The sequence below is a fragment of the Bos javanicus genome, chromosome 5, assembly GCF_032452875.1.
Source record: "Bos javanicus breed banteng chromosome 5, ARS-OSU_banteng_1.0, whole genome shotgun sequence".
In the NCBI taxonomy this organism is placed as follows: Eukaryota; Metazoa; Chordata; class Mammalia; order Artiodactyla; family Bovidae; genus Bos; species Bos javanicus.
The window spans coordinates 104,104,184-104,129,661 of NC_083872.1; the positions used below are offsets into that span (position 1 = coordinate 104,104,184).

Genomic DNA, 25,478 nt, shown 5'->3' on the forward strand with positions numbered 1-25,478 from the left:
GGCATCATAGTTGGGCCTGCGTGGCAGAAAGGGCCGGGGCTAAGAAGGGGCACCTGAGACAATCAGAGTGACCATGGACTGGGCTTCTTTCCTGTGAGCCTTCATTTCTGGCCAGTCCGAAAATGTTTCTCTCTGGTTCAGATCTCTCAAGAGCACCAGATGGGGGTCTCTCCGTTTGGATGTTCAGCAGACATAGCAAACTCAAACCCAACAAACAGCTTCCCAAAACAAACCCATCACCTCCACGCTACTACCCGCCAAACCTACTCCTTGTTCAACTTCCCCACTCAGCGAGGGACCCGCCATCCACTCAGCTGCTCAAACCCAAGGAATTGGGTGGAATCTCTTTTTAAATATTTATTTATTTGGCTGCATCAGGTCTTAGTTGGGGTATGCAGGATCTTTCATTATGGTCCTCGGGCTCAGTAGTTGTAGCCTGAGGGCCTAGTTTCCTTATGGCCTGTGGTATCCTAGTTCCCCAACCAGGGATCAAACCCGCTGCCCCTGCATGGCAAGGCAGATTCTTAACCACAGGACCACAGGAAAGCCCCGCCCCCTCTCTCTTTTTTTAATTTGATTTTTTGTTTGTTTGTTTGGTTGAGTTTTTGTGTTGTTGTTCTTGTACTTTTTTACCATACCACATGACATTGGTGTTCAGTCGCTAAGTCATGTCCAACTCTGCGACCTCATGGATTAAGTACGCTAGGCTCCCTGGTCCTTAACTATCTCCGGAGTTTGCTCAGACTCATGTCCATTGAGTTAGTGATCCATCCAACCATCTCATCCTCTGCTGCCCTCTTCTCCTTTTGTGTTCGATCTTTCCCAGCATCAGGGTCTCTTTCAGTGAGTCAGTTCTTTGCATCAGGTGGCCAAAGGATTGGATCTTTAGCTTCAACTTCAGTCCTTCCAATGACTGTTCAGGGTGGATTTCCTTTAGATTGACTGGTTTGATCTCCTTGCTGTCCAAGGGACTCTCAAGGGTCTTCTCCAGGCAACATGTGGAATCTAAATTCCCCAGCTAGGGATTGAACCCACGTCCCCTGCATTGCAAGGCAGATTCTTCACCCCTGGACCCCCAGGGAAGTCCCTGTGTGTAATCTCTGACTTGTTCCTCAGCCAGCACCTCCCGAGTATTTGTTTCCCAATTCCCTGGGACATCACTTCTAAGTAGCTCTGAAGTCTGTCGGAATCACTCTGCCCCACCGCCACCGTTCGAGTCCAAGGTGCTATCTTTACCCTTCACTTGGTCAACAGCTCCTGCCTCCCCCTGGTCTCCTGGTGTCTCCCTCCTGCCTTCTTGCAGACCATCATCTGCTCAACAGCCTGAGTGATCATTCCAGTACGCGCCTGTCATCATGGCATTCCCCTACTGACAACAAAAGTTGCTAGTTTAGTTTTCAACTCCAACAACTAATACAAGTGTTTCTGTTGAGACAACCATTGTGCTTTGTTGCAGCTGAAGCGCTTTCTGCTACTTCTTTCATAACACAGTATACCCAAAGGTTGAGAGTTAATAACATTAGTATATATACTGCTTCATCAAGAGCATTCTAAATCGAAACTGGCATTAGTTTCTTTTTCTTTTTCTTTTTTTTTTTGCTACAAGTGCCTGACAGTGGAAAGTACAATGACCTTAGCAGGGTTTGGCACCACCGCCTTGGTTTGTGCTAAGGCAGCAGTCTAACCTAGATTGTTTTTGCAACATCTCTGCAATGTCAAGGTAGTGACAAGGACAAATAATGTCCTATTATTTTTATGAAAATGGCTTGATCTGGCAGACTCCCTGAAAGGGTCTCAGGGTCCCCATGGATCATACAGTGAGAACCCCACTAATCTGGAAATTTTGTATCCACTCTTGAAGTCTTAGTTATCTCTCTGCACAGACCTTTAGTTGTCCCCCAAACCTATTTTATCTTTCTTCCTGATAATAGAAGCCTCAATTTTTAGCTGAGCTCATGGTTGCCCAGATTTACATAATATTTAAGTTATATTTCCCAACCTCCTTTTCAGCTGGGTATGGCTAAATGACTCAGGGCTTTTTTTTTTTTTTAATATTTTTTCATTTGCCTGGGCCGGTCTTTGTTGCAACACTCAGGGTCTTCAGTTGAGGCATGCAAACTCTTAGTTGCTTCATGTGGGATCTAGTTCCCTGACCAGGGGTGGAATCTGGGTCCCCTACATTGAGAGTGAGGAGTCTTAGCCACTGGACCACCAGGGAAGTCCCTGGATGACTCCGTTTTGGTTAATGGATATAAGTTTGTAAGTGCAAGTGTTAGGTGCGAGCTCTAGGGCATGTCCCTCAAGGGAGTGTGGGTGTCCTCCTTCAGGCAAGAATGTAAACACCCATCTTACACACCACCTGCTTGTTTTTCTCATTTATGTGGCCTCGCAGGCTCCAGTAAGCATTCAAGATTGTGACCCCTGACCCGGCCCAATTCTCTCCATTCATTTGTGTATTCAATAAGCATGCCATGTTTACCAGTCCAAGGCATCTGCTGGAACCCAGGGTATGCTGTTGTGCTTAGTCACTTCAGTCCTATCAGACTCTTTGTGACCCCTTGGACTGCAGCTCACCAGGTCCTCTGTCCATGGAATTCTCCAGGCAAGAATACTGGAGTGGGTTGCCATGCCCTCCTCCAGGGGATCTTCTCCACCCAGGGATCAAACTCGCGTCTTCTACGTCTCCTCCCTCTCCCGCATTGCAGGCAGATTCTTTACCACTGAGGCACAGGGGAAGTCCAAGGAACCCCGGGATGTTATGCTAAATAAACCAAACATGATTACTCTCAAGCCTGTGGCATGGACCCTACGTATTTAATAATTCCATCACAACTGGAGAAGGGCTACAAAGGGAGACCCACAGGGTGCTAGGGCAGCTTATCATAGGGAACCTTTCCTTCTTTTTTAAAAAAATATTTATTCAACTGTGTTGGGTCTTAGATGCAGTGTGTGGGCTCTTTCGGCACCAGGGCTCCAGAGCCTGCAGGCTCAGAAGTTGTCGTACATATGTGGGGTCCTAGTTCCCCAGAACTCCTGCATTGGAAGGCAGATTCTTAACCACTGGACCACCAGAGAAGTCCCGGGGAGCTTTATTTCAACCGGGGTGTTGAGAAAAGCTTACAGAAAGCATGTCCTAGTAACCATTCTAAAGGAGATCAGTACTGGGTATACTTTGGAAAGACTGATGCTAAAGCTGAAACTCCAATACTTTGGCCACCTCATGCGAACAGTTGACTCATTGGAAAAGACTCTGATACTGAGAGGGATTGGGGGCAGGAGGAGAAGGGGACGACAGAGGATGAGATGGCTGGATGGCATCACCAACTCGATGGACATGAGTTTGAGTGAACTCTGGGAGTTGGTGATGGACAGGGAGGCCTGGTGTGCTGCGATTCATGGGGTTGCAAAGAGTCGGACACGACTGAGTGACTGAACTGAACTGAACTGAACTGAACTGAAAAGTGAAAGAAAATTCAATACAACAGAGGCCGAAATGAGACTGAAATTAATTTCTCCTCTGAAAGAAGCCTGGAGGTGGGTGATCCAGAGGTGAAGGGTAAGGGTGGGGAGCAGCAAACCGACCCCAGCAGCAGGATCAGCTGTTTGTATCTTGCTCCACACCCTCATCCTCCACATGACCCCTCCTCATAGTCTGAGAAGGATGCCAAGGCGCCCCAGATAAATGAAGGTCCCTTTATGGTAAGATCTCCCAGAACACTGTGTAGCTTCTCCCATGAAAGCAATTGTCCAAGTGAAATAATTATGAAATTCTTGTTTAGTATCTGTTGCACCGGCTTCCTCCCTGGTGGCTCAGATGGTAAAGACGCCTGCAATGCAGGAGACCCAGGTTCGATCCCTGGGTGGGCAAGATCCCCTGGAGAAGGACATGGCGACCCACTCCAGTATTCTTGCCTGTAGAATTCCATGGACAGAGGAGCCTGGAGGGCTACAGCCCATTGGGTTGCAAAGAGTCAGACACACGACTGAGCGACTTTCACTTCATTTCAGTTCACTTCAGGGGCTGCAGGAGGACCTTGTCAGTCTTAGCACCCAGTAGAGTGTCTTGGGCCTGGTAGACTGTTAATTCTTGTCGAACATATATATATATATATATATATATATATATATTTGCCACTCCACACATCACGTAGAGTCTTAGTTCCCCGACCAGGAATCAAACCCATATCCCCTGCATGGAGTCCTAACCACTGGACCACCCTTTGAATACTTTCTTAGATATTAAATTTTATTGATATTGATCAATATTAAATTTATGAGGGTAAATACACATCCCATTAAATTTACCATTTTTACATGTTCACTTCTGTGGACATTAAGTACCTTCATGCTGTTATACAACCATCACTGGCATCCATCTCCAAAACTTTTTTATCTCCCCCTACTGAAACTCTGTCCCCCTTAAACCTAACTCTCTGCTTCCCCCTCCCCCAGCCCTGGGCTGTTAAATACTTTCTGAATGAATGCGGAGGGGCTGAAATAAGGGTCACAGACTTAAAGGTCTGTAGGAGCCTACTGGTATTATAGCTGAGAAAAACAGGCTGGTAGTAACAGCAGAGAGGGGTGAGGACCGAGGTAAACAGAGGCCCTGCCTCAGCTAAGGAGGGCAGCCACCAACCGCACAGCTCCAGCTGAGCTGACAGTGGAGGTTGTGCTGGAATGTGATCCCAGAGTCTCCAGCCTCTGCCAAAATTTCAAGAGAAGGTGGAAAACCAGACATTTATGTAATATCTCCTCATTTTGGTGTTGGCAACTAATTTTATGTTTTGTTCTAACACTGAATAAATCACCCAAAGCCTTCTAAGGGCTGGATGGAGCTCAAGGCCCACCAGTTTGCAACCGATGGACCAGACAGATTGTGTGATGCCACCCAGCTCTTGGTCTGTGGCCTGTGACTGCCTGTGAAGAAGCATTCCCAGGAAGCGATGCCCAAAGGACCTGGCTCTTGAGGCATTGGTCCTTGGGGTTTTCAAATGGGAAAAGCAAAGGGGAAGAGACAGCAAGTTTTTTCTAAATGTATTGAACATTTAGAACATTTCCATAGCTGTGTATTTTATTTAACTGTTATATCAGTGGTCGGGCATGAGTATTATTTTCCAGACCATACAGATAAGGAAACTGAGGCTTGAAAATTTTAAGAGACTTGTTCATACCCAGTCGCTCAGTCATGTCTGACTCTTTGCGACCCCATGGACTGTAGCCTGCCAGGCTCCTCTGTCCTTGGGATTTTCCTGGCAAGAATACTGGAATGGGTTGCCACTTCCTCCTCCAAGGGATCTTCCTGACTCAAGTATCAAACCCAGGTCTCCAGTGTCTCCTGCATTGCGGGTAGATTCTTTACTGCTGAGCCACCAGGGAACTAGCAGTCACAAAGCTAGTAATCACAGATGATGGATTTGAACTTACCTCCGTGGATGGTCCCCCCTCACCCTACTGGCTCTCCTCTGCAGTAAGAAAGTGCAGAGTGGGAGAGGCCTCCAAGATACAGATGTGGGGTTAAAAGACACAAACTACTATGTATAAAATAAATAAGGAGCAAGAACATATCACACAGCACAGGGAATATAGCCAACATTTTGTAATAACTATTTTTTAAATTATTTTTTATTGGAATATAGTTGCTTTACAATGTTGTTAGTTTCTACTGCACAGCAAAGTGAATCAGCTATACCTATACACACATGCACGCATGCTAACTCACTTTAGTTGTGTCCGACTCCGTGTGACTCTATGCGACCCCATGGATTATAGCCCACCAGGCACCTCTGGCCATGGGATTCTCCAGGAAAGAATGCTGGAGTGGATTGCCATGCTCTCCTCCAGAGGATCTTCCTGATTAGGGATCGAACCCATACATATACATATATTTCCTCTTTTTTGAATTTCCTTCCTATTTAGGTCATCACAGGGTACTGAGTGGGGTGCCTTGAGCTATACTGCTAAGTCGCTTCAGTGGACTGCAGCCTACCAGGCTTCTCCGTCCAAGGGATTCTCCAGGCAAGAACACTGGAGTGGGTTGCCATTTCCTTCTCCAATGCATGAAAGTGGAAAGTGAAAGTGAAGTCGCTCAGTTGTGTCCAGCTCTTAGGAACCCCATGGACTGCAGCCTACCAGGCTCCTCCATCCATGGGATTTTCCAGGCAACAGTACTGGAGTGGGGTGCCAGTGCCTTCTCCCCTGAGCTATACAGTAGGTTGTAATAACTTTAAATGAAGCATAACCTATAAAAATATTGCATCACAATGTTGTTGAGATGAATATAATATTGTAAATCAACAGTACTTCAAATGAAAAAAGAAAGGTGGTCCAGTGGTTAAGACTCCTTGCTCCCAGTGCAGGGCACCCAGGTTCGATCCCTGGTCAGGGAACTAGACCCCCTATGCTAAACTAAAGATTCTGGTTGCCACAATGATGATTGAAGATCCCAAGTGCACAACTAAAGACCTAGTGCAGCCAAATAAATAAACAAATAAATATTAAAAAAGAAAGAAAGTATATAAAAAAAAAAAAAGAGAGAGAGAGAGAAAGAAAAAAGGCCAGGACGAGGCCAAGGGAGTGGAGGGGGTGTGAGGCCATCAGGTCATGTGGGGCTTCTGAGGCAGCCTCACCAGGATCCCTCACACCTAGAGAGAGATTTTCCGTTTTCACAGCTCTTTCACATTTGTTAGCAAATGCGACTATCCTCACTCTACAGAAAACGAAGCCACAGTTAAGCTCTCTGCCCCCTCACATGACTGTAGGAATGGAGCATGGGGATTTCCAGAAATCTCCTGATACAGTTCTTGATACGAAGCTATTTTTACTGTGTGTGTTTTGCCTCCCTTCAGGTGGTAGGGAAGGCCAAGTCGGGGTGGGGGAACAAGACATGGAGGCCAAGCTGCTGACAGAGTGCTGGGCTGCTCTCAGAGCCCGGAGGTTGGAAGTCCCAGGTGGGGCCCTGCGGTGACCTCCTCACCAGTTACTCTGCAGCTGCACTCACAACGTCTGCAAAGCGGTGGGGCAGGGCTGGGGGCTGGGGGCTGGGGGGAGATGGGGAGGGGTCACCACCGAAGCTGTTCCTAGGGAGGCAGAGTCTGGCAAGGCTGAGCCTCCTCCGCCCTGGCCACATTCCTCCCGACTTTATGCAACTCTGGGAGGGTGGCTCCCAGGCCTCCCGCCCCACAGGCAGTGTGAACAGGCACATTTCTGAGCCCAGCCTGGGCCCAGCCAGCTGGCAGCTGCAGGCCCTGAAGAAACTGTCAGTCACAGAGTGGAGCAGGCAGAGCCCAGCCCCCACCCCTACCTCCCTCCCTTCAAAGGCTGAGCCCTGTCATGGGGTGGGGCCTCCCAGGGAAACCTAAGTCACCTCCTTTGTGTGCGCCTGAACCCCAATACCTCTGGCCGGTGAGATAGATGGGGCAGAGAACTTTTTGGAACTGTCCTGTCCGGAGGAGATGAGCAGACCGGGTCAGGGTGGGGGACACTCTGGCAGACCCGAAGGAGCACCGGGTGGCCTCTCCGCTGACACACTTCACTCAGCCAAGCCCTGGACCTTGTTTGGCAGAACTCTGGTTGGCAAACCTGGAGGGGGCCGGCAGGTCCCTGCAGCACTGGGGATGGGGAACTCAGAGAGGCCTCTTCCCCGTCTTGGCCTATTTCTCCTTCAGGCACTGTTCCCCACCAGGATGGCAGGGTGCAAGAAAGCCCCTACAATTCCTGCCTCCTTTTTGTTTTTAAGATTTTTTTTTTATGTGGACCATTAAAAAAACATTTTTTTTTTTCATTTATTTATGGCTGTGCTGGGTCTTCATTGCTGCGTGGCTTTTCTCTAGTTTCAGAGAGCCAGGGCTACTCTCTAGTCACAGAGCACAGGCTTCTCACGGTGATAGCTTCTCTTATTGCAGAGCATGGACTCTAGGGTATACGTGCTAAGTTGCTTCAGTTGTGTCTGACTCTTTGTTGCAATGCTATGGACTGTATCCTGCCAGGCTCCTCTGTCCATGGGAGTCTCCAGGCAAGAATACTGGAATGGGTTGCCATGTCCTCCTCCAGGGAATCTTCCCGACGGAGGAATGGAAACTGCATCTCCTGTGACTCCTGCATTGCAGGTGGATTCTTTACCTCTGAAACCCCTGTGACACGGCAGTAGACAACTAATACACTCCCTTCCTTCTTTTTTTTTTGGCTGTGTCACGCAGCTTGTGGGATCTCAGTTCCCAGACCAGGGCTTGAACCCCGGCCCCAGCAGTGAAACCCTGGAATCCTAACCACTAGATCACCAGGGAATTCCTCTCCCTTCCTTTTTAACAAGGACCTAAGCTGAGAGTCCCTTGGACTGCAAGGAGATCCAAACAGTCCATTCTAAAGGAGATCAGCCCTGGGATTTCTTTGGAGGGAATGATTCTAAAGCTGAAACTCCAGTACTTTGGCCACCTCACAAAAAGAGTTGACTCAACGGAAAAGACTCTGATGCTGGGAGGGATTGGGGGCAGGAGGAGAAGGGGATGACAGAGGATGAGATGGCTGGATGGCATCACTGACTTGATGGACATGAGTCTGAGTGAACTCCGGGAGTTGGTAATGGACAGGGAGGACTGGCGTGCTGCGATTCATGGGGTTGCAAAGAGTCGGACATGACTGAGCGACTGAACTGAACTGAACTGAAGCTGATTCCTCTCACAGCCCCCATGGGCTCCCTGCCTCCTGGTCGCCCCTTCCCCTCCCTCCAGCCTGGAACATCGGTTTGGAGATAAACTTGCTAATACAGGGTGGATTTGCCTGGCTCCCTGGAAGGCCCTAAGAGGACACAAAAAGGGTCCAAGCTTATCTTGCTGGATGGGGAGTGGGGCTGGAGGCCAGAGGGGCAGGAGGAGGAATGTGAGACCCCCCTAGGAGAGACCCCACAGAGACAGTGGGAGGGGAGAATTAATCAAAGGAGAGCTGCTGTTCCCTGCCCCCACCCCCTGCCTGCTCTTCCTTCCTCCCTCTGCTCTTCTCTTCCTCAGTGGGTGGAGGAGCAGGTGGCTTCTTGTCCCCTCCCTGTCCCCTTTATGCAGGAACTTGGGGAAGTCCCTGTACAGAGCCCATGAATCCTCAGTGACTCCTCTCAGAAGCCCAAAGGGCAAGAGGGTGTCACCCCATAGAGAGGAAAATACCACCCACAGAACTTTCCAGGAAACCCCTGCCCCTTTAAAGCCTGCCCAAAGAGCGGGTCTTGGGTCTCCTGGCAGCCCCCCAGCAAGGGGTGGGGATGGTGTTTAACAGGATGCTCAAAGAGACCTTGGGCCTCTCCTTACAGTGCCACCATCCCTGGCTAGCCCAGAGCCTCTTTTGTGCACTTCTGCCTGTGACAAGACAAGGGTCACCACCATCCTAAGGTTGGGGACCTCAGGTGCCCTCAAACCGATGCCCCTCCCCACCAGGGCTCTGCAGCCATGAAGAGGCCCCTCTCCCTGTTCTGTCCCCAAGTCTCTGACCATTGTGCCTCCACAGGGCAGGTCTTCAGCTGCGTGGTTTGTGTCTGTGTTGCTGAGCAGGGCACACCAGGTCGGGAAGTGGCAGGGGGTGGGGGCAGGGGACAGCAGCAGGCTGTCCCTTTGCAACAACCCACATCTGTGCACTGGTGCACAACCACTCCTGCCCACTTGCCCTGTGTTTCCCCTTCAACCAGGGTGACAGACCCTTCAGCCTGAGTCCAGGCTGGGTGCCCACACACTGTAGGCAGAGGGTTGGGTCTCTCTCTGGGTGCGGTTGGGCTGAGTCCCGCTGTGTGTGTGTGTGTGTGTATGTGTGTGCTCTGCTAAAGCACTGTCTCTCAAGCCCCAGAGGAACATTCCCCTCTTAGACAGACAAACACAGACAGAGGGAGAGGGACAGGCGGGCTTGCTGCTTTCCTCCTTCACAAATGGATGCTTGGCCCTTTTATCATCTGATGTTTGCAACAACCCCTTTGGGTGCATCATCATCCCATTTAACAGGTGAAGAAACTGAGACTCAGAGACTAGCTCTGGTCACATCAGCTCATCCAGGATCAGAAGCCGGGTCTCCTGACCTCTGAAGCTTTAGTGGCAGCCAGTGTCTGCTTTTGTTCCCTACTTGGGGACTTGTTCCCAGGACTCCCCTGGGGACCCGGTGACGTGTCCTGAGGGTGCACAAGGCAGGAGACCGCTGCCAGGTCATGCTCATGTGCAGACCGTGGACAGTGCAGCCACAGAGACAGAGCCAGCCCACCAGCTGCTGAGCCCCCTGGTCCCAGGTCCCTGCACTGCCAATCTGCCCCGGCTCTGTGACCTCCGGTGGTGTGTGACACACAGTGACCGCTGGGTGGCAGTGTGTTCTCGTGCCTGGGAATAGACAGGTCACCCATGGCTGTGGAACGTGGGGGTGGGGTGGAGGCTGCCACTCAGAAAGGTTGAGAGACCCCCCCCCAACCCGTCTCGGAGAGGACTCGACTGGCAGGGCTGCTCCAAGAGTGTGTGTGTGTGTGTGTGTGTGTGTGTGTGTGTGTGTGTGTTGCAGCCAAAGGGCCAAGGACAGTGCTGAGGGTCAGGCGCGCATAGCGGGGCCAAAACAGCAAAAATAAAGGAAACCAGGGCAGCCAGCACAATGTGAGCTGAAGGATGGAGGAACGGACTAGAGGAGTGAGGGCTTCTCAGACGTTCAGGAAAAGGACTACCCAGGAGAGAGAAAGAGCAAGACAGAGAGAGAGAGACCAGGATGAGAGACTCTCCAAGAAACCAGGAACGGAAAAGGGGAAGAGGTGAGCCTGGCTGGGGAAAGTAGGTCAGAAGGCCAGTGTGAGAAGGGAGCCCCAGAGGTTGGGCAGAGACAGAACATCCCCTATGCAAGAAGGGACCAGAATCAGGCTTGCTGCTGACGGGGAGTTTATTTGGATTGAGCTGAGGAGATGAGGATGGCTGCCTGCTGCAGGTCAGGGTTGCTCTGGCTGCAGCTGTGGCTGAGACTCCGGCTCAGGTTCCGGTTCCGGTTCTACCTCCGGATCTGGTTCTGGCTCCAGCTCTGGCTCCAGCTCCCCTGTCTTGCTCGAAGCCTGAGAGGGGTGAGTCCCATGCTCTAAGGCAGAGAATCTTCTGGGTCGCCACTGCAGAAAGAAGACATGGAGGGTAGGAGGAGGAAGAGGGGAAAGGGAAGAAGCTATTCTTCCCAGCTCCCTCCCTGCCCATCTGGTCCCAGGCCATTCAGCACCCCCTACCCCACCCCGCCCCGTGAACCTTCCTTGGGTCCTTTGGGCACAAGGCATCCCTGGTGTGCAGAGGCTCATGAAGAGGGACTCTGAAGCAAGTTCAGGGTCCACTTTGCTCATCTTCCTCAGAAAGGGGTGCCAGACAGCATGCTGAGGACTGGGGAGGGAGGTTCCCGGCTCACCTGTCTTCTCCAAAGGTGAAAGCTAGAGGCTCCAGTCACCAACAGAAGCAGGAACAGGAGACCAAGGATGAGGAGAGGGAGGTGAGCTGTTCTCCCCGCCCCCAGGGCTCTCCCAGAGCGCTGGGCACCTATGGAGAGAGGACAGGATTGGAACAGAGACACACACACACACACCACACACAGGGTCTCAGCTGGAAGGACATCTAGCTACACTGCCATATTTTACAGACAATGAAACCCGGAGAGTTTAAGGGACTTGTCCAGGGTCACTCAGCTAATTCGTGGGGGAAGTGGGTTGGGCCTTGACAAGAGCTCGTAGTCAGCTCCCTGGTTGGAAAGGGAAGAGTGGGGGTGGGATTCGGTCTGGAAGTGGGATGGAGGGGGCTGGTCTGGAGCTGGGGTTGTGGCGCTGTGGGTCTCGGACCTGGATGAGACAGCTCGGTGAGGTACACCGCGGTCCCGAGAAGCCTCTCCCCCTGGTACAGACGGCACTGCCAGGGCTGAGAGAGGGGTCTGGCGTCCGGTGTCAGCAGCCAGGGGCCTGGGGAACTCCTCTGAGACCGCTTGTCCAGGGGGCTCCACACAAAGCGCTCTTGTCCAGATGCCGGAGTCACCTCACAGAAGGGTTTTCTCAGGCTGCCAGATGATCCATAGGGCTTGGGAGTGACTGAAAAAATAGAGGGAAGAGATCTTTGGGGGACCTGATCCCCTTCCTTGAAAGCATAGGTTCTGCCCAAGTCTTTATTCACCTGGGCTCTGACTGGGTGAACTTGAGGAGAGGAGATCAGGGTCAAGGCCAAATTAATCTCAAGACAAAGCTCTGATCAGGTCACTCTGCTACCCCCAAACTTTCCAGGCTCCCTACAGCCTTGGGGGGAATGTTCAAACTCAAACTGGCCCGGAGGGATCACATAAACAGGTATCTTTTCAGATTCTTTTTTGTGACTTTTATTCAAAGACTCAGAACCCCCAATATCAGTCACGTGAGTTGGTCCCCAGAAGACTTTGCACTTTTTCTGCCTCCATGCTATGGCTTACATCTGTGTCCCCTAAATGAACCCTGTTCCCATTTCTGAATGTCTAGAAAGCAGACCAACTGATCTAGAGATGGGACTTCCCTGGTGGCTCAAATGGGAAAGAATCCACCTGCAATGCAGGAGACCTGGGTTCGATCCCTGGGTCTAGAGACAGAGCACTGGAAGCCATGTGGTGAGGGATGGGGGTAGGAGGAGACAACCGATGAAGGACCTTGAGCTGACTGTGGTGTACAGGCCCCTGAAGACTTGATGGCATAGATACCCGAGTTTAGCCCCAACCTGGCTCTTCCCAGCTATGTGACTTTGAGAAAGTTCCTTCTCTGTAAAACACAGACAACAGTATTTCTCCCTGGTGGTCCGGTGGTTAAGAATCGTCCTTCTAATGCAGGGGACACAGTTTCGATCCCTGGTCAGGGAACTAAGATCCCACATGGCAACTAAGCCTTTGCACCACAACTACTGAGCTCTGATGCTACAACTAGAGAGAAGCTGGTATGCCACAACAAGACCCCACACCCCACAATGACGTGAGTAGATATTTTTAAAATTCATGATAATAAAAAAGAAGATGACTTTGGACAGAAAGAACTGGTAGACTGTGGCAACTGATTAGGAGGAAGGAGGCCAGGTTTCAGGATGAGTAGAACATGATTGGAGTTACTGATGCAGAAGTGACTTAGCAAGAGGACTGGGTATGAGGAAAAGATGGGGATCAGAGTGAGGCTGAGTGTGGTACCATATCTAGGTAGAGATATGTGGGAAACAAGTGGAAATTCAGCCCTAGTCTTTGAGATATGGGTTATTTATTAGTAGATTCATTTATTCATTCAACCAATATACATTATTAAGCACCTACTATGTGCACACATACATGCTAAGTTGCTTCAGTCATGTCTGACTCTTTGCAACCCTATGGACGATAGTCTGCCAAGCTCCTTTGTCCATGGGATTCTCCAGGCAAGAATACTGGGTTTCTATGTCCTCCTCCAAGGGATCTTCCCGACCCTGGGATCGAACCAGCGTCTCTTATGTCTCCTGTGGTGGCAGGTGGCTTCTTTACTACTAGCACCACCTATGTGGCACTACCATTTAGTGGCCACAGATGAGCACTGCAGACACGGACAAGCTGTGATAGTTACCAGTCAATCAACACATACTTTCTGAGTCTGGTGTTTTCTCCTATGTTTCTTTTACACTGTCTTGAAAAGCCCTTGTTCAGTAAATATTTGCTGACTGTGAAAGTCGTTTAGCCGTGTCTGACTCTTTGCAACCCCATGGACCATACAGTCCATGGAATTCTCCAGGCCAGAATACTGAAGTGGGTAGCTTTTCCCTTCTCCAGGGGATCTTTCCAACCCAGGGATCAAACCCACGTTTCTTGCCTTACAGGCAGATTCTTTACCAGCTGAGCCACAGGGAAGCCCAAGAATACTGGAATTGGTAGCCTATCCCTTCCCCAGCGGATCTTCCAGACCCAGGAATCGAACTGGGTCTCCTGCATTGCAGGTGGATTCTTTACCAACTGAGCTATCAGGGAAGCCCTATTTGCTGACTACAGGACTGATTTATCAACTCCCCCCAGTCCAGACTGCCTCCTGCAACTTTAACTCAATCCCTGGCTCCAAAGTGGGCAAGGATTCTGAAAATAAATATTCCACCTCTTTGGAACCATTCAAACTTCTGTGACCTCTCCTTCTAACTTCTCTGACCCTCCCCCCAATTCAGAGCTGGGGAGTCCCTTACAGAAGAGTGGAACATTCATCCAGTGACTCAGGGGAGATTTTCAGTTTCTGTTCATTATATGGGGGCGAGAAAAGAAGAGGCCAAGGGGGCAGCCCGCACAATTGTGCCCAGGGGGCTGGCATCATGAGGTGGACTTGCCCAGTCTTTGCCCAACCAACCTGCTCTTCCTGTCTTGTCCCACCTGCTAACCTGTGATGACTGCCAAAGTGACAGTGGCACTGAGCTGCCGCCCTTGCAGGTGGACGCGGCAGGTGTAGGTCCCAGCCTGAGCCTGACCCACAGCCTCCAGTCGAAGGGTAAAGTTGTTCCGGTCTCCAGCCACCAGGAGATCAGGGCCTCCCCCGGGCGGGGTCCACATGGCAGTGAGAGAAGACTGGATCCCCACACCGGGAGGCAGGCGGCAGGGCAGCTCCACCTTGGAACCGGCTCCAGCGTACACTGTCAGAGGGGCTCGGGGCTCCAGGCCTGCAGAGAAAAGGGAACCCCGAGTTACAGCTGAGGAGTACAGAGGGGCTGGAGCACTAGGTCTACGGGGGAGGCGGGCAGAAACATGAAGGAAGTGGTCCTGTTTAAAGGGTGCTAAGGAGCAGAACAAGGTGGATGAACAAAGGATGCCAAGAATGCCCAAGGCAGGCCGGCAAGCGGAAGACCAAAGACTGGCACGGGAGGCTGGATGGCCCAGGGAAAAACTCGAAGGGGAGAAGCTAAAGAAAGGCCATAAAGGGAAAAAGAAAGGGGTGGGAGAGCGAGGCCCAGAGTAATCACAGGTTTCATCCACTGCCAGAGACTTGATCTGGGGGCTCAGAAGTCAGCAGAAGGTGTCGGGGGGCAGGAAGGGGTTGTGGTCAAGTGTGAAGGCAGACTGGAGGAGTTACCCAGAACAGCTAGGTTGTACGTGATGGAGACATTGAAGCCATCTCTGTAGGTGAGACTGCAGCCCCAGGTCCCAGAGTCCAAGGAGCTGACTTGGGGCAGGAAGAGGAAGTTTCCAACTAAGTGATGATGTGGGGACTCCTGAACAGGGACTCTGCCTGGGCCTCGGAACCAGTGCACGGAGGCTGGGAGGTCAGGGCGGCTGAAGGAGCAGTTCAAGACCACCCAACTGGAGGTCCACAGAGGCCCTGGGGGGCTGGCGGTCACTGGACAGACAGAGAAGGTTGATCAGCCTGCTTGCCCAACACATCAGGTCAGCTAAGCTGGAAGCTCCTGGAAACAGGCGCCTGGTTGTAGACCTCCTTGTCTTCTCCCTCCCAACCCTCCTCCAGACCACCTACCCAGCCCAGAGCCTGGCCCCTGGAGGTGCTTCAAATACAAGCCCAAGAGTCCGGTGCCTACTTCCCCCGCCCCCTGCCTCCAGTTCACTTGGCTTGGCCTACCCTCCCTTTCTCCAGATCTTCCTTGAGGATCTCCTTAAGCCCACTCTCTGAGTTACAGGTATCTAAATTGAGTCACTCCAGCCCCTCAGTCTCCCCTCCAAGGGGTGCCTCCCCTCCTCCACCCTGGCACTCCAGCTGTGGGTGGGGGAAGGAAAGCTCAAGGGGTGATACGATCTCTCCACCGAGCCCGCCCTCCCCCCCCCACCCCGACGTGCTTTTCTGGGGGCACCTCCCATCCTGCAGACAGGCTCACCACCCCCTTCCGCCCCTGGGCTGGAAGCTCTCCGGCAGGGCCAGGGGCGCATCCTTAGAAGCACAAGCAGCCTATGCCCTGCCCTTCCTGCCTCCTGGGCCGCGGGATACCGGGCGCCCTCCTCCCAGCCTCGCTCCCCGCGTCCCGCCCCCACCTACCCGCCGCCTGGCCCACGCGCAGACGGAGGCGGCAGGCAAGGGCGCGGTTCCCGAAGCGCACGGCGGCGTGGTACTCGCCGGCGTCGGCGCGTCGGGCCGGGCGCAGCCACAGCGAGAAGTCCCCACGCTGGAGGCCCATTTCTTCCAGCTGCACGCGGGGCTGCAGGGGCAGCTTGCCAATGCGCAGGCCTCCGGGGGCCAGCCTCAGCACTGTGTAGCGGCGGGGCCCGGGACCCCGGGGGGTGGGCGCCGCGGAGCCACTGGACGGGAGAGAAAGATGGGACTGAGAAATCCGAGGGGAAGAAGCCCCGGGGAAGAGGCAGTCCAACCACACCTTGAGGATGAGGGAGCCCACCCACAGGGAAGATTTCTGAACTGCTAACCGTCCTGTCCCCTCGTTCCAACTGGGCCAGCACCATCCACTACCGGAGAGGCAGCCGTGCCTGGGGATGCAGGTGTGAGGGTAGCAGTCTGCAGAGGATGGGGGGAGGGGCAGGAATAGGGGGGCGCCTCTGTATTTACAGAGGGCTGGGTTGGGCTTTAGAGCCTAAATCTAGATGCCATTACCGCTGAATCTGGGGATCCCTGTCATCGCAGTTTGGGGTGCATACCTCTCTGGTACATGCTGCCAAGTGACTTGTCTTGTCCGCGGAAGGCTGAGATCCTGGAGGGGGATTGTGGGGCTGCAGGGGAGCTGGGCAGGAGCCCCCTCCTGGGCCCACACCACTGGGACCTCTGCCCCGGGCTCTGGAGCCTCCACTGGGGAGGAAAAGAGAGGCCAAGGGGAGGGGCCATGAGCCGAGAGACTTCAAAGCAGAGAAGGAGCCTCCGAGTTTTTCCGAGGGAGAAACTGGGCAGAAGGGAGACCTTGGGTTTCTGCCCCTTCCCTGCCAAGGGGGAGACGAAGAGAGATTTGGGGGGCTGAAATGGCCCCGAGGAAGGCATAGGAGTATCCACCCAATCTAAGGACCTTGGCATCTGTGTGGTCACCGAGAGCTCCCTGCTGAACTTCTGCTATGGATCTGGAGGTCAACCCTCCCAGAGAGTAGTCCCCATCTTACCTGCAGCCGCCCATAGGAGTTGCAGAAACAGCCAGACCTGGAACCAAGCCTCCCACAGCATCTCCCTCGAGGCCTGGACCACACAACCCTCCAAAGGGAAGAGTTCGGAAAGCGGGGAAGGACTAAAGTTTGAAAGAGAGGTTCTGCAATGAGGGAGTCAGAGGAAGAGAATCTAGAAAAAAGAGGGATGGAGGCTTGGAGAGAGAGGGAGGAACCAGTAACCAGAAGCTGGAGTCTAGAGGAAAGCCAGACAGATCAGGTAGCCTGAGGTGGGGGTCAGGGGAGGGGTGGGGGTCCCCAGGAAAGGGCAGGGTGCAGGCAGAGTGGAGGCACGGTGGCTGTCTTGAGCTGGAGGCTGTTCTACTGCTTCCAGGGCCCTGGCCCCTGTCCCTTCTGCCTTCCCTCCACCTTCCCCACTTCCCCTCCCCATTGCCCCCCCCCCCAACACCACGGGGCTCACGGTTTCGCTTCGCAGTGGAAAGTCTGAGGGGGCTGATTCCCAGCAGCGTTACCCTCCACCCTTGTGGTGGCGCTCCCCTTGTTTATTTCCTCAGTCCTGGGTGTCCCCACCGCCCCCTCCCCCTCCCCCACCCTTGACTGTTCTCTTTCCCGGGGGAACTTCTGCCTCGAAGTACCCACTTGCTCATTTCTGAATTGCCTCCCCAGGCCCCAGGTTCATACTCTCTTGGCAAGCCCTTCCCTTGGTGCTCATCCCTTAATGTCCCAGAACTTCATTACCCTGTCCACCTGCCTCCCTACCCATCAAATGACCCCTAGAAGCTTTATTGAACTCTAAAAGATGTTAGGTCTGAAGGGCACCCTAAGCACAGGGGATAGAATAGCTATACTGTATTATGCTTTCATTATGTGCTGGGCACTGCAATGCAGGGCATTAACTCATGAAATCTAATCTTATCCCCCATTGTACAGATGCGTAAACTGAGGCAGGATCATAGATTAAACAGTTTGCCAAGGTCAGGGAGTCTGAAGACAAAAGTTGTGTGTGTGTGTAGTCCTGATGCCAGGTGACTTATACGTATCTTCTCATCTTTATTTTTTTGTTATTATTTTTTGGCCATGCAGCATGCGGGATCTTAGTTCCCTGACTAGGGATCAAACTCTCACCCCCAGCAGTGGAAGCCTGTAGTTTTAACCACTGGACTGCCAATGAAGTTCCCAGTCTTCTCATCTTTTGGGGTGAATGGCATCAGTGAATCACACACTCCTGTGATTAGACCTCTGTGTAATCAGCAGGCTCTCCCAATCCAGAGCTTCCTAACGAAGAGGGTGATATGGAAAAAATGCAGAAATCCTGCAGCTCAAACTCAGGAAAAACTGAGGCGGAACTAGGAAAGGAAGCCTGAGAAGGCCAGAGGGGAACTCATGCTTCCTACCCCGCCCAGGCAAAGGAGCCAAAACTCAAGCAGGCCTGGGACCACAAGAGGCCCTGGAGTTTTCCCAGCTTGACCAGGAGGTAGCTGACTTCCTCGGTGCCAGCCAACTCTCACTGTGTCCAAGGAGGCCCAGATTTAGGCTGCCTGCCCTCTCCCACTTCAGGGGCAGGACTTCCTGTTTCTGAGGCTACTTCTGTGCCTGGCTCAGCACGATAGGGCTTGGTAGCTTTCCACTGGGCTCAGCAGTGTCTAGCCTGGTGTGGGCTCGCAGCACAGGGGGTGTGTATGGCTGGGAGGAGCATCACCAGGAACTCAAAACCAGGACGCCAGTCGGCTCTCAGAGCCACAGCGCCCCCTGTCCACCCCGGAGTGCAGCAGTTATCTTCTCAAGACGGTGGAGGGTGGGGTGGTAGGAAGGTACCGCTGCTTTTTCAGAGGGGAAGGGTCCAGACAGAATGTGCCCTGGGCCACCCTCCTCGCTCTGTCCCGGGAAAGCAGGAGACAGGTTAAAAACAGAAGCGCGACCGTTTCTTTATTAAATTATACAAAAAAAGGGGAGGGGAGGGGGGCAACTGTGGGGCTCGGCCCCAACCCTGGCCCCACCCCGTCCTGGCGCTGTCTGAGAGAAAGGGATCTGAGGAAGGAGACCCAGGGATCAGGCAGGGTAGGGACGGGCAGGGCAGGATGACATGAGGCTGGGATGCAGAGGTTAGGAAGGAGAGGCTATTGAAGGAGGGAGGGGCTGGCTGTGGGAAGGGCAGGGAGAGAGGAAGGAGAGGGAAGGGGGTGACTGGGGACCAGCTGGGGAGCTCAGATGGAGCAGGTAAGGAGGTGGAAGATGGCAGTGAGGATGTAGGTGTGGCATGAGAAGGCTGGGGGGGAGAGAGGGCAGAAACTCTGGCGCGGGGCCCAGAGCAGGGAGCCAGGTGAAAAGTGGTTGCACGCGGCGCTCCCCACCCCCACCTCCGGGCCCCGAGGGGCCTCCCACCACCCCCAGCCCACTGGCAGGGGGCTCATGCCGACGCCCCATTTTCCGTCTTCTGCCGCTTGGGATCCGCTTCATCCTGTGGAGAGGGAAAGAGCTAGGGTAGCTGTCAACCAGGAGAGGGACCGCCCCCTGTCCTGCTCCAACCCACCCCGCCCTGCATCCCTGCACCACCGGCATCTCGGTCCAAATCCAAGGGCTCCCGGCCCTGCTGCATCCCTGACAGCCCCTCAAACCCGCAACCCAGCCCAAACCTCCTCTTCAGCAGCTCTCTTCAGCGCGGGCCCTTCGTCCTCATCTTCTTCTTCTTCCTCATCTGAGGAGCCAGAAATGGGTCATTGGGGGAAGGGCTGGAAGCTCCAGCAGAGACCCCCTGTGGCGGCCCTCAGCCCTGCTTTTAGTTCTTCAAACCCACCCTGACGGTTCCCCGCCCCTCCCCACCTTCCTCGTCCCCTTCATCCTCCTCCTCGCCGTCTTCGGCAGTTTCTTCTTCTTCCTCCTCTGCGCCGTTCTCCTCCTCCTGCGGGGACCGGGAGAGGGAGGCGTCAGGCTAGCCCAGTGCCTCCACCCATCGTCCCCGCCAATGGCAAGGGGCCTGGGCGGGGCCCGGGGCAGGGCGACTTGGTGGGCGGGGTCACGGAAAGGCTGGCCTCGGGGGAACGTGGCTGGGGGCCCAGTGGGCAGGTGACCCCTGCGCACCTCCACCACTTCTTTCTTTCGCTCTTTCCGGCCTGCCTTCTCCTCCACCTTCTCTTTCTTCTCCTTCAGGTCCTACAAGAGAGATAAAGAGGTCACCTTCCTCTGACCACACAGGATCTGCTGCCCTTAATTCCCTCCAGCTGCACTTCTCCCTCTGCAGTGAGCTTGCGTGTCAAGTTGCTCAGTCCAGTCGGACTCTTTGCGACCCCATGGACTGTTGCCCGCCAGGCTCCTCTGTCCATGGGATTCTCCAGGCAAGAATACTGGAGTTGGGTTGCCATTCCCTTCTCCCAGGGAGCTTCCCGACCCAGGGATTGAACCCAGGTCTCCCACATTGAAGATTATTTACCGTCGAGCCCACCACCAGGGAAGCCCCAGTAAGCTTAGAGGGGTGGAAAATGGAAAAGGTGGCCAGGGCGGCTCAGAGACACAGCAGAGGTCCCAAGGTCGCTGCTGCCGCAAAGGGGCTGAGACCAGACTGCTTCCCCAAGGGAGGAGGAAGAGTGATGAAGCCAGGGGAAAGGCAGTCAAGGTAATCGCCTTCCACCCCCACCAAGCTCTGCCCAGCCTCACCGGCTGAAGAGTTCAGCTCAGCAAAGCAAATCTCCCTCCATCTGCTCGCAGCCCTGACGCCCCACCCCCTCTTGAGGTCCCTCCTTCGCCTGCCCCCTCCCACTGCAGGCCCAGCTCTGCCTTTTGTCTACCTCTGGGGCCTTTTCCGGAGGACTCTCTCCTGGGCATCCTTTCCTGCTTCCCCCTCAGCTTCGAAAGCCTTTGTTTCTCTCAGTCTGTGTGCCCCCCTCATCTTCAGGCTCCTACTGGCCCAACACTACAGGAATAGGGAGAGCCCCCGGGGGAATAACTCCCAGTGTCCCCTCTCACCTCTGCCCACTCCTGGCCAAGGGGGCTTCCTCCTCCCGACCACCTGGAGTGTGCGCATGGGCACAGTGTGTACCCTGGTGTGGTGTGTGCGCTGGTGTGTAGAAGGGCAGGAGTGACCATTTCTGGGGGATGTAGGGGGAGTAGAGTAAGGGAAACGTGGAAGGGGAAGTCTATGGGACAGGACATGGTACAGGAAGAGACATAAGGTCTGTGTGGGTGGGATGGGAAAGCGGGTGAGAATAAGGTACCTGCCTGGAGTCCCCTCCCTCCACACACTGGTCCCTCTCTCCTCCTCAAGACCACAGCAGGCACACCTTTGATGTCTTGTCTTGATGTGATGTGGCTGAGAGAGGTGCTCACAAGAGTCCCCACTCTCTGGGGACACCACAGCGGTTCTTCCCATTGACATTCCAGTGCTCTCTCCACCCCACCCCTTGGCAGGCACTGTGGTGCTCTGGATGATCAGATGGGATCTGGTATTGGTGTGCAACTCTATATCCGATTCCATGGGGATGGAAGTTTTCTGGGTGAGTGGATCACCCTGGGAGGGTGTGTCCTTTCTGGAGCAGGGTTGGGGGTAGGACAGAGGTTTGGTGTGGGGGTGGTTGGCCAGGCGGGTCGCTCAATTCCCTTCTCCCTTTCCGGGGCACGCAAAACACTAGCTCCTCTCACTCCAACTGTGTTTCTCCATGCCACTTTGCTGTCCTCATTTCTCTGCCAGATGGTCACTATGGCATTTCTCCTACCTGGTGGGCTTCCCCTTACAGCCTTGGATTGGGGAGTCTTGGCTTCTCTCTGGGGGTCCCAGCACCAGATCTGCGTGGCCCTGGCCCAAGTTTCTCATGGGGCTGATGCAGTGGGGGAGAGTGAGTGAGTGCCAGGGAGGGAGGGAGTCTACCAGAGGCCAAAGTCCAAGGGGCCGGGCCCTCTCCTAACCTGTCTGGTCCCGTCCCGTCCTTCTGGTCACTGTCCTTTTATGATCCTTTTCCAGGGGGGTATGTGACCTAGGTCTTGTGCTAAGCAACTCTCTGGCCTCATTTACTCAGCACAAGCACACACACTGACACAGGCTGACACTGATTCACACTCACGGCACAGAGGGGCACCCACGCGATCTGGAGACACATGGCCTGGTGTTTGGGCATTCTGGCACACACTCTCGAGGCAGCACAAGGGCACAGTGGAGCTACTCGGCACTCACAAAGCGGCAACAGGGCCCCGGAACAGCTACGTCTCTGCATGCACACATGTAACTGACACGGGCAGTCCCACACACTCGCTGGATTTCAGACACACAAAGACACCTACTCAGTGAAGTCACATGCCACCGGAGGGCCGCTTGGCACACCTTGTCAGCTCTCACACGGAGCCCCTCTCTCCCACTGCCTCCAATCCCACTGGTTCCCCCTTTCACTTCCCCGGCCTCCGGGAGACCTCTGTGACCTCCTCAGCAGCCACCCCCGCCCAAGGTCGGGCTCCCAGCCCCCAAACCCTGGCCGAATTAATTTCCCCAAGCGACACTCAGCGGGTTCCCTAGGGAAATTAGAGGAAGGCTGGAAGAGAGGCAAGGGCGAAGGGATGGGGCCGGGGAAGGGAGCTGATGAGAGCAGGGGCGGCGCGATGCCATGCCATGCAGTGCTAAGCAGCCCCAGCTTTTTCGAAGGCTAGTGCCGGCCCTCTTGTGATATTTAGGAATTCAAGATTCTTTAAGTGTTGGGGGAGATGCTGGAGGACGGTTATGGGGACTAGGAAACCTGAAGGCCAGTGGAGGAAGGAATGGATACAGATGAAAAGAGAAAACAGAGGCAGTAGCTGTCTGAGCAGAGGATCGAGAGACGGTCGGGCCTCGAGGGGAGGGGCCTCGAGGAGCAGCCTCCCGGGAGAGCCCTGTTTACACCAGAGGCTCTCAAACCGCTTAGCAGAGGAAGGTGAGGTCAGACTGGAAGGGGTGACGGGAGACTGGGAACCCGAGAGGGACGCGGGGGAGGGGATAGGGTAGAAGAGACGCGCAAAGCTCCGACGGGCACTGGCCGGAGTGGAAGCGCGCGAGCCGGGGCCGGAGAGGGGTGGGGACCGCGCGGGGCCGGAGCGGCCGGGCCGGGAGCCTGGCGCGCGGCGATCGGGAAGCTAGAGGGCGCTGGCGCGAGCCGCGCGGAACGGGGCAGGCAGCGCCAGGCTGGGGCGCGGGGGGAGGGCGGAGTGGGGTCCACGAGGACCCCGCGTCCGGGCAGCAATGTGAGGCCGTCGGGGGCGGCCAGGGGCGCACGACTGCGCGGAGCCCGGGGGCGCGTGGGTGCCGGGCCGCAGCCGACCCCGCCCGTACCTTGGCGCTTAACTCGGCCGCTGCCTCCACGCTCTTCTCCGACATGGTGCCGGGGCCGGGGCCGGGGCTGGCGGGGAGTCGGGGTCCCGGGGCCTGGACGGAAGGGCCCTGGACGGCAGAGGCTGGCCGCGGCCGGAACCTGGCGCGGTGGCGGCGGCGGCGGCGACAGCGGCAGCGGCGGCCGCTCGGCAAGCTGGGGCTCAGGAAGAGGCGGCAGAGGCGCGCGGGGTGGGGCGGGGGTGGGTCTGGAGCGGAGACCCGCAGGGCTGCGGCCGACCGGAGGGCGGGCGGAAGGGGGGTGCGGGCGGTGGCCGGCGCGCTCAGGCCGCGGTCGCTCGGTCCTCGGCTCGCCGCCCCCGCACCCGCAGAGCTGCCGCCGACCAGCCGCGGCCGCCCCCGGGCAGAGAACCCGCTTATAAAGCGGCGCTGCCCGACGGGAGGGGCTTCCCAGGGGTGGGGCAGGCGGGAGCTGGGAGGAGATGAGAGGGGAGGGGGATGAAAGCGGAGGTTGGAGAGGTGGGGATAGGAGGATGAAAGCGAGGGGAGGGAGCGCGCGCGAGGCGGGAGGGAGCACTAGACTAGGAGGGGGAAATGGAGAGACAGTGGTCGCGGAGAATGGAGTGGGGCGCGGAGGTGGGAAGGGGTGGGGTTCCTGCGGGGAGGGACCTCCCCGAATCCCTACCCACTGCTTGCGAACGTCGAGTCTGGGCTTTGGGGGCGGACTGGAGGGATGGCCTGGATCCTGCCGACCGCCTACCCCCCCCCCCCCCCCCGCCAAAAAAGCCCCTGAGATTTTGCTAAGGGATGGGGTGGGGTGGGGGGGAAGCAGATGGAAAGGCCGGGCAGGTATTTGAGAAACCAAAAGCTGAAAGAGGAGGAAGAGGGCGGGAGCTACTTCCACTTCTCGCTGGATTTCCCCTCTCCTCCGGCATCTTCGTTCTCTGGGTGGCCTTGAGAGGGGGTGGAAGAGCAGAAAAGGCAGCCCACCCTCCGTCCTGCCCGAGGCTGACATTTGTGACCCCGGCTGAGTTCCTCCATTCCTGCTCTTGTCTGGAATCTGAGGGAAGTCAGAGGCCTTCCAATCTCCTCTCCCTTTTTTCATCTTCGACCTTTCTTATTTGGCCATCCCACCTCACTTTTCTCTGCCTGGTCCTTCCATCTCTCCTCATCCCTTCTCATCCATTTCTGCCTCACATCTCTCATCTTCTGTCGCCTCTTCTCCACTCCTCAGTGGCCCTCTTCTACCTCCCATCTCTGTTTGCCTTCCCTCTCTCTCCAGACAACACTGTTCTTGTCTTATCTGAGTCTGTCACCGGCCTTGGATCTTTAGCTTATCTTCCTCAACTCCTCTTCACGTCCTTATTTCCCACATTTTCCCTCTCTTGGTGTCTCCTTCTTCTGCTGCCATCTTCCCCAGCCTTTCTGGATTATATTAATAACTGCCTCCTCTACAGGGGTTTCCAGCCCACAACTGTTCCATGCACCCTCAGCTCCTTGCCCTCAGTCTCAGTCTCTTTGGGTCATTTTGAGAAGCTTGGAGTTTCAGGAGGGGACAGCAGCTGGGATGTGTAGCAAAGGTCGTGGGGAAGATGGATGGAATGGAAGGCTAGGGTTGGAACCAAGGTATCTTTGGTGTATGTGCACTCCTGTATTTGTCCCTCAGTCATCATTTTCATTTTCTTAATAAAAAAAGACATAACCGACTCATCAGCACCATTTAGTCTTTGAGTCCATTAATACTCCCTCTTTTGGTCCTTTGGTGTCCACACCTCCCAATTTCTCTTTCTGATTCTTCTATCAGTTTCTCAGTCTCTGACTCCTCAAAAATCTTGGAGCCCCACCCAGGTTTTTCCTTGCCGAACTCTGTCCATCTTGCTCAGATCTTTCCATCTCTCGTTCTCTGTTTCTCTGACACACTCGCTGATGTCTTTAGCGATCACTGACCCTCTCCATCTCTGTTCTCTCTGGCTTCATTTACCTCCCTCTTCCCCCTCCTTTCCAACCGGCCCCCCCCCCCCCGCCCGCCCCAGTCTCCCTGTCTGGCTCCCTCCCCGTCAGTCTCTTTCCTCTCCCTCCCACCCTCCTTTCCTCTTCCCCTCTTCTCCACCTTGCAGCCCCGCCTGCTGTCTCGGACACCCTGCTGGGCTCTTACCCTGTTGCCCTGGTAACCGCCCCCCACTCCGGT

At 54.7% G+C, this 25,478-nt stretch overlaps 2 protein-coding genes across 4 annotated transcripts; both read right to left on the reverse strand.

Annotated features, from left to right (window-relative positions):
• Window positions 1–10,863: 10,863 nt before the first annotated feature.
• Window positions 10,864–17,593, reverse strand: LAG3 (lymphocyte activating 3). Its single transcript, XM_061418082.1, has 8 exons — window positions 17,011–17,593; window positions 16,561–16,708; window positions 15,950–16,209; window positions 15,038–15,301; window positions 14,352–14,627; window positions 11,807–12,049; window positions 11,383–11,510; window positions 10,864–11,098 (listed from the first exon to the last, which is right to left on the reverse strand). Exons 1-8 carry the CDS (start codon window positions 17,069–17,071, stop codon window positions 10,928–10,930), a joined length of 1,551 nt encoding a protein of 516 aa, XP_061274066.1. The 5' UTR covers window positions 17,072–17,593; the 3' UTR covers window positions 10,864–10,927.
• Window positions 17,594–18,910: 1,317 nt separating this feature from the next.
• PTMS (parathymosin) lies at window positions 18,911–23,965 on the reverse strand. Of its 3 annotated transcripts, none has more exons than XM_061418088.1 (5): window positions 23,294–23,965; window positions 20,089–20,160; window positions 19,831–19,909; window positions 19,644–19,705; window positions 18,911–19,468 (listed from the first exon to the last, which is right to left on the reverse strand). In XM_061418088.1, the coding sequence occupies exons 1-5, from the start codon at window positions 23,336–23,338 to the stop codon at window positions 19,418–19,420; spliced, it is 309 nt and encodes a 102-aa protein (XP_061274072.1). In that variant the 5' UTR covers window positions 23,339–23,965; the 3' UTR covers window positions 18,911–19,417. The 3 variants fall into 3 exon arrangements, with proteins under 3 accessions (XP_061274072.1, XP_061274069.1, XP_061274070.1); XM_061418085.1 differs by lacking the exon at window positions 23,294–23,965 and adding an exon at window positions 20,971–21,200; XM_061418086.1 differs by lacking the exons at window positions 19,644–19,705; window positions 23,294–23,965 and adding an exon at window positions 20,971–22,231.
• Between the last annotated feature and the right edge of the window lie 1,513 nt (window positions 23,966–25,478).